At 41.2% G+C, this 14,234-nt stretch overlaps 1 protein-coding gene across 8 annotated transcripts in view; it reads left to right on the top strand.

The window, feature by feature from the left end:
- The window catches only part of LOC115198263 (adhesion G protein-coupled receptor L3), a 304,863-nt gene extending 298,193 nt beyond the window's left edge, over nt 1-6,670 (top strand). For 6 of the 8 annotated variants that reach the window (XM_029760112.1, XM_029760113.1, XM_029760115.1 and 3 more), the window contains one exon: nt 4,166-6,670. In XM_029760112.1, coding sequence (XP_029615972.1) covers nt 4,166-5,163 — 998 coding nt within the window. In that variant the 3' untranslated portion in view covers nt 5,164-6,670. Of the gene's footprint in view, nt 1-713; nt 843-2,335; nt 2,354-4,165 lie in introns of all 8 variants that reach the window. The other 2 variants (XM_029760110.1, XM_029760111.1) reach the window with 1 other exon arrangement.
- The last annotated feature ends 7,564 nt before the right edge of the window (nt 6,671-14,234 follow it).

The raw sequence follows: 14,234 nt of genomic DNA on the forward strand, positions 1-14,234 counted from the left end.
CATAAAGAGCCGGTATAGTGCGAAGGAACTACAATGAGCGCTGTAACTGGGCCTTCCATCCATGAGGATGTTTCATTTAAGGGTGTTTCTTTTGCGGGAAAGTTGAATGCAAAGAATTTCACTGGACAAAACGCATGGGAGATCTAGAACATTTACACAACGTAATACAGTAAACTTGAAATGGTACCCGCCAAAAGCTTTCATAGCGTATTCAAATAAAATTTGAGTAAAGCAGAAAAACCTGGTATACTTTGGTATTAACATGTCTTAATCTGTCAACAGTGGTGATTTGATAATGTTGTGTTCAGGTCCGTTACTGAAGTGTTATGTCTTTGCTTTGAATCTGTCTATGCTTTAAACGTATTGTACTGTTGCACACTCAGCTGATCCTGTCTTGAATGTGAGCACACCAAAGCTAACAATGCTAAATGTCCATTTATCCCATTAAGAAAAAAACAAAAACATTATTGACCTACCTCACTGCTGCCGTCTTGATAATCCATGGTCATGTCAGTCTGTTTCAAGCTTTGCTACGTCTGTAGCCCAACTGTTTAACAACTCGCCCTAATGATCGTGTGAATGTTTTTTGCTGCCATTGTCTCGGCTGCATCTGCCTGACTGACATGTCTCTCTCTCTCTTTTTCTTTCTCCCTCTGTCTTATCTCTCTCTCCCTCCCTCTGTCTCTCCCTCTGTCTCTATCTGGCTGCTCCAGGGGCTATGGCTAACCATCTTATAACTAACGCTCTCCTCCGTCCCCATGGCACTAACAATCCCTATAACACATTGCTCGGGGATTCGGCCGTCTATAACAACCCATCAGTGGGCATGTACAACACGCAAGGTGTGCTAGCCTTCTTTTCATTCCTTCAAAAATGTCGCTAGAATGTCGCTAGAGCTTACTTGTTTGCTACAACAACAAAAAAATGCTTTATCACCTTTTCTTGTTTTTTCCCCGCTGGATGCTTTTGGTGGGAGGGGGTGTATGGTGGCTTCCCATTGGGAATCATTTTGTCACACTCCAAACTTATTCATGTGCCTGCATGCATAATTCAGTGTGGGGAAATGGTGCGACAAACACAAAACAATTGGGAAGGGACGTTGGTGCGCCTATTGGGAGCCGAACAGACCACCAGTCACTTGTTAAGGTTTTGCTGCATTGTTGTCCTGTGCATCTACATTCTTATGTCTGTTATCTTCTAAGTGTTGCTGGTAGTTGGTTAAATGAACATCTTTGTTCTGTTAGTCCTCCGAATCTATGATTCTAATATGAAAAATACAAAGTTGAGCTACTGATGAACTAGTATAAACAACATAACTATTCTGCCTCTGGGCCCCTTTCCAATAAGACAACATGAAATGTTTGACTCTATACATAATCCGACTGAACATTCCCAATGATGTAAATGGCCAGTATTGCATTGGTACGTATGTGCCTCAAACTCTGTAAAGAAAGTCTGTTTGTACAACCAACAAAAAACATCAAGGCGCTACGACAAAACAATACATTCTTCTACCAAAGCTGCCCATTATATTAAAAGTACTTGTGTCAGGCAAAATGTGTCGCATCTGAAAATGGGACTCAATTTTATTTAATCAGATCAATAACTCCAGCAGAGACTATACTGTATGAATGAGTTTAACCAATCCAAAACAGTACTCAATAGTACTACATACGGTAGTACTCACATAGTACTCACTGGATCATTATGACAATATCAATAAAATGATGCATGTGAACCAATCCATAATTTAAAATCTTGCTCATATCTTACACATTCTACAAGTCTATCGTGACTTGGTGCATGTCAGTTGAATATAACGGTTTTGCCCAAATGTTACCATAGGAAATACATGTAGGTTGCTGTGGGTGTGATTTTTAACACCTGAGTTGTAAAGTTAAAGGGGACGTTTAGGATTTTACAACTTGTTGTCAGGTGGTTGCTCACCCGGGCAGTAGTCTATGGGCCACGAGAACAGAAACTCTAATCCACGGTTTGGTTTGATCTAAACAGCCGCTACAAACGTCAACAAACGTCTATGCTAAATAAATCTATGAGCGTTAGGGGCATGTGCTCAAGTGTTTGTCGGCAATGGAGGTCACTAACATGTTATAACACGATTAATACATCATATATGTTAACTCATTTCCCCCCTTTGAATATACTGTGATCGTAGTTTCTTAGAAAGGTTTACCAAGTATCCATGGTGACATGACGCACGGGAGGTCATTTCTGGACGCATCATCAACCCTGTGTGTACGCCTCTTCTACCTGTCACTGTTATGCTTACTTGTGTTTTTTCTTTCTTTCCTTTTCCTCATGCTGTCCCTAAAAGTGCCCTACAGAGAGACAAGTATGGGAGTCAAACTAAACATTGCTTACCAAATGTAATTGACCTTAGCTTTACTTTCTTTTCACTCTATGCTGACGAAGGGGAATGAGAATACAGTCGTCTTATTTGGAAGTAGAAATCCAATTTCAAAAACACAGGTCTTCCTCTGACAAATAGAAATGTGAGAGTCAATCTAAATTCATGTGTGAATACTATTGTTCATTGAACAATGTTCAATGAACTGTTCAAAATGTCAGACGTTCCTCCGAAATGATTAACCCTCTTCTGGAGAATATCCGTCAACTATATTCACAAAGGAGATGCTTTGAAAGATCTTAATATGTTCTTCAAAATGACCAGCCCAAGGTGCATCCATTTGATATCATAAGATGTCATTGTCACTTATAGTTGACATAATTGTAATCCATAATTTAAGATTAAATTGGCCAAAGTAGCCGACATGCTCATGGTCCTCAGATATCGGATTCATCTCAGATGTCGGGCCAATCTTGGAACTCGGTCATCACCAGCATAGTTTTATGTTGTACATGAATATTTTAACTGCAAAAAAAAAGTAGGGGAAGAGGCTTAACTTTAGACACATTTTAACTAGCCTGTTGACCTTGTGTGAGGCTGAATGTTGACATCTCTGTGAACATTTTACAATTGGGAATCCATACTTTCTCTGCATGAGAGAACAGAAAGTCCTTTCCTAACGTATAATTGTCAAGTTTACCCTCATCGCCGTACCCTCTATGGCAGCGTTTCCCAAATTCTGTCCTGGGGACCCCAAGGGGTGCATGTTTTGGTTTTTGCCCTAGCACTACACAGCTGATTTAAATAATCAAAGCTTGGTGATGAGTTGATTATTTGCTGTGTAGTGCTAGGGCAAAAAGCTCAAATGTGCACCCATTTGGGTCCCCAGGACCACGTTTGGGAAACCCTAGTCTATGGTCTACAGTATATTTATCACTGCAAAGTCAGTAAGTTTACCATGAACTTTATTTCTATGTTTTTCCATGGCCAACTCAATTTAAGATTAAGCATTTCTGAAAGGTAGACTCAGCAGTATGGCATCGTGCTTACAGATATCAGCAACAACATTAAAATCTATCAAGACTTGGCTCCTCCCAATTTGCACCATCCCCATTGCCCACATTGTGGCAGATTTAAATGCTGTTTTTGTTGATTTGCTGTAGGCAGGAAGTTGCCCCGTACTAGATGATTATGGCATATTGCTGAGTGAACCTTTAAATCGGGGCCAATATGACTGGGGTCCAGAGATGTAGGTTGTGTATGCATGGCTGTGGTTTTTTGTCATTGAGTGTATGTGCATAAAGCTTTACATGTTGTCGACTGTCACACATGTATAAGTGTTCTCATCTTTGGACAAAGTTATTCCCAACTACAACACAAACCAAACATATAGAATTATGACAGAAATGTAATTGCATTACAAGAACGATTTGATTATATCATTTTACTCTGAATTTGTGTTTTGTGTGTGTGTGTGTAAAAAGGTAAGTATATCTAGAATCGACTGACTATATTAAATCGAATTAGACTATGCTAAATAAATTTAGACAATCCTGCCATTTGTAGACATACCCTATATACCCAACACAAAATGAAAGTGAAAAGGTTCAACTAAATTGCACAATCTGTGTGCCACCCTGAAGGTTGCACCTCACATTAAAAGAAAGCAGAGTTTTGCCGGGCTTAATGTGTGTGTGAACACGTCCAAGCGGATGACATTTAGCCATTCTAATGAGCGACCGCTACTTCCATCCCTCTCATATGAGCTTCTCTCCTCTATCCCTCTATTCTCTCCAGAGGGAATCCTGAACAATGCCCGGGATACAAGTGTCATGGATACTCTACCACTGAATGGTAACCACGGCTACAGCATCGCCAGCGCCGACTACATGAGCGACTGCGTCCAGATCATCGACCGGGGCTACAACCACAAGGAGACTACGCTGGAGAAGAAGATCCTGAAAGAGTTGACGTCTAACTACATCCCCTCCTACCTGAACAACCACGACCGCTCTGCCGAGCAAAACCGCAACCTCATGAACAAGCTGGTGAACAACATGAGCAATGGAGGCAAGGATGTTGGCCTGGGGGGGATGGGAATGGGGGGGATGAATGTGGCGTTGGACTTGGATGAGCATTCTTCCTTCCCTCCGCACCTCCATGATGAAGGTCTGGGCCTGGAGTTGATTCGGGAAGAGTCCAACGCCCCCCTTCTGCCCCAGAGACCCCCTTTGCTGCCACCTGTGGACAACCTCCACCACAACCACCTCCACAACCAGGGCCCACCGCATCAGCCTCCGCTCCCCCACCACCACCACCCAGCCTTCTCCTCGGCCACCACCACCTCGTCCGCGTCCCGCCGGCGGATCCCGCAGGAGAACAGCGAGAGCTTCTTCCCCCTGCTCACCAACGAGCATACCCTGGATGTGGAGCCCACTTCCCCCAGCCACCACCCCAACCACCTGCACCATCCCAGGGACTCCCTCTACACCAGCATGCCCGTGCTGGCAGGCCTACCGGATACCACAGACACCGGCACCACCACCACCACTACCACCATCCTCGCCGATAAAGATGCCGGAGAGGGCCACCCGGCAGGGGGCAAGAGCCCCGAGGCCAGCCAGGACGATGTCTACTACAAGAGCATGCCCAACCTGGGCTCACGTAACCAGCTGCACTCCTACTACCAACTAGGGAGGGGCAGCAGTGATGGGTTCATCGTGCCCCCCAATAAGGAGGATCTGTCCCCTGAAGAGTCCCCCCAGGAGCCCTCGCACCTGGTCACCAGCCTATAGGCCTACAAAACCAACTCCCCTGACCCATCCACCCCAATCCCTACTCGCCGTGGTTCCCCTTCTTTTCTGACCCCCTACTTTGCCCTACGCGTTCCCTTTGTGCTGATCAATCGTCGGCAATGGTAGCCTTTTTTTTTACTCTGTGTCCCGAAGACTGTAATCGAAACTGATGCCAGTCCCAGTACTGACCGCAGACAGAATATTGAAACTTTTATGTTTTGTGGATAATACATCTAGTCTGGGTTGGATGTTGGAGAAGTCTATTGATGTGCATTTCACTTTTTATTTTTTTGGTTGAGCTGCCCGAACCCTGTGTGGATTGATGTTTTTCCCTTAGTGTGAGGGGAGATGAGCACGCGGGACGGTGGGATTTCGTGCTCTGAAATGCGTTTTGACAGTCCAAAGGAACTACAAACAGCCACAAAAAACGTTCTGCTACTAGTAGATGTGTAGAGTTCAAATCAGAACAAATCAAGAAAGACTATTTTATTATACTTCTGTATCCATAATGGCTTTTTAAGGGGTTTTCTTCCTCTCTAGTGATATTGCAGCACATTTTTTGCTGAAGTGTTCCTGCAAGTTCGACTAAACTGATTTTGAACAATATCATGAAGGACCTCTTTAAATCCCATGTGCTTTACAGCATATTTTTTGTTTTGTTGTTTTTTTTTCTTTTGCTGTAACAATAACAATTGTCGAAAAAGAGGGAGAGAAAAAACAAATAACAGAATTATGAGATATTTCTATGTAAATGTACAGATACTAGCGTTGCACATAATAGTATGATTTTTGTTCCACCCAAACCTTTGTCTCTGTAAATGTAGTTGGTTAGGAGCATTTCCTTTCTGTTGTGCTGGTCTTGACATCAGTATGAGCATTTTTTTTCAAGAAACGACAAACAAAGCAACAAAACGAAATAACACCCAAAAAATCACAAAACAAAACACTTACCATACATGATTTTACTCTCTCTAGCAATGTAACCACCAATGTTTTCCAAGCCATTTTTATTTCACAGTTTGATTATTTCTTCACTGTGTAGATAGAAAGAGAATGATGGTTCACACACCATAGAAGGAACACAATCACAAGTGTCTGAAAAGTTAGCCAAGAGTTGGCCTGCATCAGTTATAAGAGACTGGTGCATTCTTAGAGAGAAAGAACACATTGAATATCAATAGGCACTAGGCAAACAGAAAGAGAGGCCGTATTTTACTTTTTGAAGAGTGAACGTTTCTAGTGAGAAAAACAACTGGAAATGTAATTTTTTTTCTTCCTCAAGGGAAAATAATATTTATTTATTAGTTCAAACTACAAAATTAAAGTGAAAAATGGAGGTAAAGAATTTAGCAGCACAGATTCATTTTTATTGTGAGTATGGTTATGGCTTTTTATTTATTCATTTTTGTATTGGTTTCCAAGTTGAATGACCTCATAACTAATATTTGTTGTAACAGTGAAACTTGTTTGCCAACAAATAAATGACTGATTAAGATTTACCACATAGTTATCACAAAGGTTGTGTTTTTCTGTGGGTTTTACATTGCTATTACTCCAAAAGGTGTTGTATGAGCTCTGTTTAAATAGCTATTTCATGAACACAATACATGGAAATGTGTCACTGCTGGTATAATATTTACTCTGAACATGGAGGATAACAAGTGGGTGAACAAGAGAGTGAACATCCATCAATTTACCCTGACATGAGCTATGAAGTAAGGTGGGTAAGCAATCATTCATTTCTTTGTATTAATATTTGCCTTGATTATTACTTGAATATCTGTCATGACCATGTTTTTTTCAAATGATTGACTTTCTCAAGTGAGTGGGTATGGAGACTGCTGCAGTTATAGTGGCCATGTAAAAAAAGAAAACAAAATAACACCACAGCATAGATGTCTTACCTTGTCCATAGACTTCTTATAGGCTAAGGAAACCAATGTCATTTTGAAATTTGGGTGAACTGTCCCTTGAACATTTTGCCCTTTCCAGATGTTTTAACTTTTCCAATGCTTGATTGCAGGACCATGGTCAGCTATGTGATGATGGTAATGACCCAATATGACATGACATGCGTCATATAATGTTGTGCAAGCTGTAGCTACATGTACTGTATGTCAAGATGCTTATAGTGAAGAGCCATTGGATCGGACAATGAATGTCATGCCAGTGTTGTACTGTACATAAAATATGGTCCATGCTGTGTAGGCTGTTGCATTTGACAATTCATATGAAGCAGTAACATTTCCCCCGATCAAATATATTGTTTCTGAAACTCGGGACTTCTCTCCTTATTACTTTGCTTTATTGGTTTTTGCATGTTATGCATTCAAAGTAGTAGGACAAAAAAGAAAATGTCCGCCTCCAATCCTGTATTCATGAAGTCGCAGATGTGATTGATGGCCGAGTCCTAGAGAAAAATTACAAGGGGATGTGAGGCTCGTCTCATAACCGCTCGCGGCTCGCCGCCACTAAAGGGACACTTCCTTCCTCCCCATGGATATGCATGAGGCTGGATCCCCTCTTAGATCTCTCTCGGGTAGCAGTGAAGAGCTATGGCCCTCGCCGCGTGTCAGTTTGACTGGCGTTTACAAAGTGGGTGAGTTAATGAAACGTGCTGAAAAAGGGACTCTGGCCTCCATTCACTTTATTAATGAGTCATTACACTGGCTCATAAGTGGGCCCCGGGCCCTCGCCGCCTCTGCCGTGCTGCACAAAACGACCCCGTCATGAGTAAACAGGTCTGGAATCGACACAACTACTCAACCGCTGAGCCGTGTGTGTGTGCGCGCGCTTGTGTGTTGATGGCTATGATCTAATGCTGATGCATGTTAGCTCGTGTGGAGGATGCTTTAATTAACTTTTTGGGGTCGGCAGATCAATCACGTTCACTGGGAATGTGAGAAAATGTCAAATTAGTCTTCATCTGTAGCGTTAGTTCTGTGAGGGGGAAGGCTCTAAATATTTTGAGACTGCAGTGTGTGGCATCTCACTAAGGGCCTTAAATAATTGAATCAGTATTCATACTGTAGGTCCCAGGGGAAAAGACAAAATAACTTTCCTTTTATCCATTTCAAGAAAGAGCATTGGAATGAATAGTCCCTTTTAGGTAGTGACTTGGTGGAGAAAAAACCCACTTTTTATTTCACAATTTTTACATTCTGTCATGAAGAGCAAGTTCAACATAATAAAAGACATGTTTTCCCATGTCAAGAGTTTAAATAAAATGACTAGAGTAATGCTATTAAGTGCCAAATAAAGTAACAGGGTTGACTGTAACAGTGTTGACAATTACATCTTAAATCAGCCATAAATCCCTTTTGTGACGGGGAATGGAAGCAAGTGTGCAATTGGGAAGGGTGGGGGCAATTGAATGCAAGTTTCACTAAACATTTAGAATGTTAAAACATTTCTAGCCTCTCTATCTATAGGTAACGGGGTTGACGTGTTATGCTCAACCCACTCGGTTTTCCACCTCAAAACATCAGAAAATGGCGCAAAAGTATAGAACCTGCTTTCACACTATGATCTGATTATTAGATGTTCAGTTATTTATTTTTTTAACAACTTAAAATCGAGTAGTCTCACCATATTAAAACGAGAGTTCAGTTCACGTAACAGGGTGGACCTTAAAATGAGGGACATTTATTTTTTTTTCTTCCCTAAAATGAATCACTAATCACATGAAATAAATAATCATCTTCAGAAATGACTTTGTCAAAGCAACAAAATAACTAGGGCTTTACAATGATGGTATAACTTGGGGTTAAGTGGGTTAAATCTTCCTAGAATTTACAGGGTGCACAGAGGGATGTGTCAAAATGCAGAATTTTGGCACTTCAGTAGTGAGTCTTTATTCATATTAAACATCATATGTATTGAATGTGGTCTATATTAAAGGGCACTTCATTTAATATAACAGGATTTAAAAATTCAATATTGGTGCACAATTTCTAATTAAAGTATTAAAGAAACGCAAAAGGGACTCATTTCGTGGAACTGCTTCACTTATTATGCAATCAATAAATTATACATTCACTTGTTTTAAATGGTTTCCTAGTCTAAAAACAACTTCATACAGGCAACACAACTCTCCTTATGTATTAAATGAAACTTTTTTTGTCCCCCACTGGTAGAGGGCATACATACACAATTATTCATTTCAAACTTTAAAATCCCCCTTGAAAATCCTTTCAGACAACATCCCCCAGACAGTCCATGTAACCGTAGATATCCTTGGTCCTGACAAGGAAGGACGTTGTCTATCCCCTCATCCCTCCTTTCTCTCCATCGCCTGTCCATGCCACCCATCCTGTCGGCCATTAGAAAAAATAACCTCGCTCTCCTTTAAAATGAACAACAAGAACTTAAAATCCTCCCATATCGAAACAAACAAGATTTGATTTTCTAATTTTGTAATGTCATATTGCATGTTTGGTTGTGAATGTTCACAAAGCATTTCGTGACAAAATGAACAACAAGGTTGTCTGTAGAAAAAAAGAGAAAGTTATCAACGCTTGGTCTGACAGCTAAATTACATATCTGTCAGTAATTGAGACACATTCTATAGGGAGTGGGACCACTCTTTGTTATTGTGCATGTTATTGCAATTTGCAGCTTGAAAGGATGTCCGCTGTCCTTTGTTGGTTTGAGGGAACATATACAGCAAATCAAGAAAAAGGCACTTAAGAGTATCACTGTTTGGAACCTAATTTTATTAGCATTATCTTCTAAGTACAGTAAGACATTGGTGATGATGGTCACATAAGTATGTTTTGCAAAATACCATTTGAACTTTCTGGTTGGTCTTGTCGTTAATATATGGCTGATTATGATATGAAGTTATTTATAGTGAATAGTGAGCAACACATATGAAGACATTGGTTAAGTACTTAAGGAGAAGGACTATAACTGGCGGCCCGTGGGCCAAGTTCAGCCCGCATGTAATGGCCGTCGAAAGGAGTAGACCAAGGCGCAGCGTGGAGAGTGCTCATCATTTCATTTTAATAGAACACTTTAAACAAAACAAGAAAACGAACGACAGCCAAACAGTTCTGTCAGGAACATCAACTCTAAACAGAAATTAACCACCCACAAAACCCAAAGGAAAACAGGCTGCCTAAGTATGGCTCCCAATCAGAGACAACGATATACAGCTGTCCCTGATTGAGAACCATACCCGGCCAAAACAAAGAAATACAAAAACATAGAAAAAAGGACATAGAATGCCCACCCTAGTCACACCCTGGCCTAACCAAAATAGAGAATAAAACCCTCTCTATGGCCAGGGCGTGACACCGCGGGTGATTTTATTTTAGCAAAATTGTGAAAACACCAGCAAATCAGTTCCAAGGGATTTTAATTTTGGAAATCTGTTTCAAAGTATTCCCACGCATATTTATGTTCCTGACCATCCATTCAAGAAAAACTTGGCCAATCTAGTTGATGATCCCTGGCCTATTGGGATGGGCGGCTTCAACGTAGATGTGTTGATAAGGTGAAGTGGTCAACTTGCAGGGATTGCGGGCTGTTCAGTTGAAGAGATTGTTTTGGGAAAACCATTGTGGGTGTGTGTTCAGGAAGACTTGTATGTCATGTATGAACACCAGTGAAGGAGTAGGTCAGATATGACATATATATCAAATGGCACATTTTCGTATCTAATCCCTCCCTGTAAAATCAATGGGCGAATGCCCTGCAGAATTCCAAATGAAAGGTGAATCAATGTCATCTCTTGGTTTTGTGTATTGGTACGACCTGACAGTCCTTGCAAATAAAAGAAACTGCCTCCCTACCCTTTTCTGTTGAGATAACATTGATTTAAGGGGATTTTGTCAGTGTTTGCTACCCTCTGGTCCATCTTGTAAAAGGAGACATGACCAAGGCTACAGTTTACCTTGGAGAGCTTTTAAAAAGTTGGGGTAAACAACTGCATGTAAACAATGTTGTGAGGGTGATTTAGGAGAACACATTTCTAAATTCACGATGAAACATCTCTTCATTTGGCTACACCTGGTGTGTTCTACTAGTTGGTCTAGTGGTACTCTCACTGAAAGTTCATTTCTGTTTTAGAAGCCGATGGCTTACTTGGAAATGTCTTCAATTCAGTGCAATGAGTTATGTTACACTAAACTGTTTTTGAATTATGAAAGTCATTCAAACACCTACTATGCAGTTTTACATCAATCATCCAGAATATATCTTGTGGATTTCATTCGCAAGTCTCTCTACTCCTGGCATGCGTCATCCTGTAGCTTTAACTGATCTTGCCTAGGTAAATAAAGGTTAAATAAAAAATATATGTTTTTAACTGTACAGCGAGGGACCTCTATCACGTATTTCAACCAGAAATATGCCTTAGGATACCATTGCGTCGCCCCTGTTTATGACTGTTGAGGGTGGCGAACACAGTCCTGTGCGACCCTTAAATGTTTGCCGTGTTGAAGAACTACGTCATCTGGGAGTTGGCTTGCTCCCGATGCCATGGGCAAACAGGTCGTCTGATGTTCCCTTGAAGCCCACAACCAGTTCATTTGGAAGATCATTCTTACTGTGTACAGGCCACAATAGATGCAGGCCAGCAGCCCGGTAATGACTGTTCAGGGACCTGCAGAATGTACTGTAGTTTACAACATGGGGGTGAACAGCATATAACAGGATCCCACTTGTGCAATGACAAACCCGCTGCCCTGTATACGAAATCAGTTCAGACATTGATTCGAGGCACTTGAAAATCTGTGCTATTTGGTAATATCTTGTTTGTAGCAGTGTGTATTAGCTCTTTCGGTAGAAAGTGACTGGTTAACTTCCAGAGAAAATATAGCATGAACGAATCATCAAAGATATTAATGGTGGTGATTGTGTTCATTGCAGACGTCATATCTGTTGGCAATATCAATACCTTTATGGTTTCAATAAGCAGTGTTTCCCAATGCCAGTCCTCCACTACCCCCAACAGCACACATTTTTGTTGTAGCCCCAGACAAACTCACCTGGTTCAACTCATTAAGGACTTGATGATTAGTTGACAAGTTGAATCAGGTGTGCTTGTCTGGGGCTACAACAAAAATGTATGTGGTTGGGGGTACTGGAGGACTGGAATAGAGTGTATATAATGAGCACCACTTTACAATAAGGGAACCTTACCCATTTGTTATTTTGTCTAGTCCAGTTAAATGAAAAGAAGAATAGAGGGATATGGCCAGACATTTTTAGCTGGAAGCCTAATGGTATTCACCCGGTGTCTGGCCTTAAGTCAAAGTAATAGGAAGAAATCTGACCCGAAACACCTGAGCTTTGACAAGTGGATGGATTTTTGACATTGTCACTGGCCCATTTTTTGGGGGGGGTTCCACCTCTGTTTCAAGTGCCAATCAACACTGATAATCTTTGAATGAAAGATGACGAGATAACTAGCCTTTATTGGGGCTGGTGCCGGGCAATTGTATTTTTATTAAATATATGAACACGAGGCCCTGCCCTAGATGCTGAAGTCTAAACAAAGATAGCATCATCTAATCAAAAGACGGCCCTGAGTGTTTCAAGGGCAGAATTATTTTCTGTTAAGGCCCCCCCCCCCAAGGATTTAGACAATTTTCTTCAGCATATTGTAGATTGAATCGGTAGATAGTGTCACAGCGGGCTAGGTGCGATGGGTCCAGACACCCCGCCAGCACTCTAAAACCTTGAAACCTGGAGCAGCAGTCTCTCATCTGTGTCCTCTAAGTCTTCCTAATGTCCAGCCTGCAGACATTGTCCACATTTTCTTGATGATCTGCCAGATATTTGGAAAAGGTTGTGTTCTTTCTGTGTTCTTTAAGAAAGCACAAACAATAGCCTATGCAATGGAAGTGCACATCGTTTAATAAGAACATTGCAAAAAAGACAATGTTAACTGATCAAGTAATCTGCTGACCTTGCTTGATTATGATCAGTGTTCCTGTCAATTAAGGTAAAGTTTAGGGTTAGGATTAGCTGACTGAGTTAACCACAAATTGCATGGTAGCCAGCATTTTAAAACTGTTGAACTGAACTTTATTCCACTCCAGCTGAATTGTGTTGAACACCACACATCCGTCAAAAAATCTCTTTCTCTGTCCACTCAAACAACAGGTTGTGAACTAGGAAGAACCAGAGAGACATTCCCTATTTTACGTGCTTACAAATCCAGCATTTTGTCTTTGACACGCCATAGAGTTGCTTTTAACCCTCAAGATCTCTTGCCTCTTCCAGTCCAATCAAGGTGTCTGGTAAGTAATTCTTGAATCAACTGTGCTAAGCTTGCCAAGTAAGCTACCACCTACCCCAACAGCAAACAATTACCACTGTCATAAACAAAATGGATGCCATGCATGTTTCACCACACATTTCAACTAATGTGAATATTCACTCCAAGCAGACCATCTCAATCTATAAAGAAATATATTGCACCCAAACAGCACACACAAACAGACCGATAACAAAATTGGTACATCTCATGGAACTCTCCAAGGAGCTATGTTGATTGGTTACCACTGCGAAGGGATCGTCATTGCTATCGCTAATGCGTGTACATCTGGTTTTGTGACAGGGGCTGGAGATGTACGGATGCCAATGTTAGCATGCTGCAGAGTCTATTGCAGAGGATGAAGTCATACTGTGCCATGTTTGTAATTGGATCACTCGGCAGCCTGCTTAAATCTGGATTTGATTTTCTTCTCGGAGAGTTGCACTGGGAAATCTGAGGAGGAAGTTGCATAATATCACCCAGGACCGCAACCTCTCATTTCCTCCTGTCAAAATATTTGACGTCTCAATACCTCCTCATTAATGTTTGATAATTTACTTTAATTAACAGGGCAGACTGTTGTGGACAGAGCTAGAAAGTTGGCTGGCAGAAGTATTACAATGTAAACTAACTTTTAATCCATCCGTCTGCATATTTCAAGACATGGCATATGGGGGTGTAGTGAGATACCCAATAGGCTGGACGATTGTCTTCTCATCACTCATCTTGAAAAAATATATACTAAAACCCCGCAAAACAATCAATCTGCCATCGTTAACACAATGGAATAACCCAATTTATTAAT

The sequence above is a fragment of the Salmo trutta genome, chromosome 8, assembly GCF_901001165.1.
Source record: "Salmo trutta chromosome 8, fSalTru1.1, whole genome shotgun sequence".
Classification (NCBI taxonomy): Eukaryota; Metazoa; Chordata; class Actinopteri; order Salmoniformes; family Salmonidae; genus Salmo; species Salmo trutta.